At 14.6% G+C, this 1,848-nt stretch overlaps 1 protein-coding gene across 1 annotated transcript; it reads right to left on the reverse strand.

Moving 5' to 3' along the window:
• Nucleotides 1-116: 116 nt before the first annotated feature.
• PRSY57_1344100 (thioredoxin 2, putative) lies at nucleotides 117-872 on the reverse strand (the record flags this gene model as incomplete). The annotated part of the gene is made up of 4 exons (XM_012909365.1): nucleotides 117-314; nucleotides 403-436; nucleotides 529-578; nucleotides 681-872. 4 exons carry the CDS (start codon nucleotides 870-872, stop codon nucleotides 117-119), a joined length of 474 nt encoding a protein of 157 aa, XP_012764819.1.
• Between the last annotated feature and the right edge of the window lie 976 nt (nucleotides 873-1,848).

Raw genomic sequence — 1,848 nt, forward strand, 5'->3', positions numbered from 1 at the left:
AAAAAAAAATATTTCTAAATATATATATATATATATATATATCAATTTGTATTATCCTCATTTTTGTATATATTAATAGAATTAATTATTTATATTTCATATATATCTTCTTTATATTATAAATGTTTTTTAATTAATGCTATCAAATCATTGCTTGAGACAAAGTGATCTTTTCTTGCTAGCATAGTTTTATTTTTTAAAAGAATAATTGTGGGTAATGATTTTACTGAAAATTTTCTTGCAAGTGCTTCATTTTTGTCTAGGTCAACCTTTAATAAGTATATGCGCTTTCCGTAATATTTTTGTAATTTATCCTAAAAAAAAAAAAAAATTAAAAAGCAAAGGATAATATATATATATATATATACATACGATTTATATATTTTATTTTTTTCTTATTACCATTTCTGTGCTTTGCATTGTACAAGCTTGACACCTACACACACAAAAAAAAAAAAAAAAAAAAAAAAAATTATAAAAAGAATACTTAAAAATATGAATTAAAATTTTTTTTTTTCTTTTGATTACCATTTTGCGAAAAAGTACAATACAATAACTGTATTTTTCATATTAACACCCTACAGGAAAAAAAAAGAAAATAACATTATATATATATATATATATATATATTATATATTTAGTTAAAATACTAAACAGGGTATATATTTTTATTTCCTTACGTTGATAATATTTGATCCATTTTGTTGTAATCTTGGTACTTTTTTAAACATACGTAAATAATATTTATCAAATCTGTTGAGGGGTGTTAAAGGATCATCATTTGTTGATGTTACTTCTTTTGTACATATAACATCGTACACAAAAAAAAAATTTATAAAAGAAAAGAGAAAGAAAAATATATACTTCTTCATAGTGAATTAATTATATAACAAATTAAAATATATGAAATAATAAATTAAAAAAAAAAAAAATATATATATATATATATATATATAAATAAATAAAAAAAAAAAAAGTTGTTTCGATATATAATCTTTATATATGCTATAGATATTTATATATAATATATAAATGTATAATTAATTTATATAAAAAATTAACTATAAATAGATATATATATATATATATATATATTATATATTTTTTAAATATTTATATTTTATAATATACAAAAAGAATAGATGAAAATAAAAGAAGAAAAAAAAAAAAAAATAAATAATATAAATATATATATTTAATATATAAATGTATATTTTAGAAAATGCTTTATTATAATATTTTTATTATTGTAAAAATTTTTATTAAATATTATATACTATTATTTTATACGTAATATTAATATTACATTCAATATACATATGACCATATATAATTAAGTTTATATAAATATATATTATAATATATTATATATATAATCTTTTTAAGTATATGAATTTTTTTCTTTTTTTTAGCCGTCGTGTATGTTTTTATATACATGCAAGAAGAAATGTACTTAACATCTATATAGAGAAAAAAAAACTTTCTACTAATAACTATTTATTATATATTAATATATATATATATATAATATAATATATATATTTTTTTTTATATGAATTAAACCTTTGATTACTTTATCATTCTAAATATCTAAATATATAATATAAAATGTGACATTTTTATTATATATTATTATTTGTATTTTTGTTTATATTATTTATTAATATTTTATTTTATTTAATTTTTTTTTTTTTTTTGGGTGGGGCATGATATGAAAAATATATTTTTCTATAATATAGTAAATATTATATAATATAATTATATTAGTGTTTTATATAAATATTGAAAAGCACTGGTTTTAAAAACAGAAATATTTAAAAAGAATAAATAAATAAATATATATATATA

Source organism: Plasmodium reichenowi, chromosome 13 (assembly GCF_001601855.1).
Source record: "Plasmodium reichenowi strain SY57 chromosome 13, whole genome shotgun sequence".
NCBI lineage: Eukaryota > Apicomplexa > Aconoidasida > Haemosporida > Plasmodiidae > Plasmodium > Plasmodium reichenowi.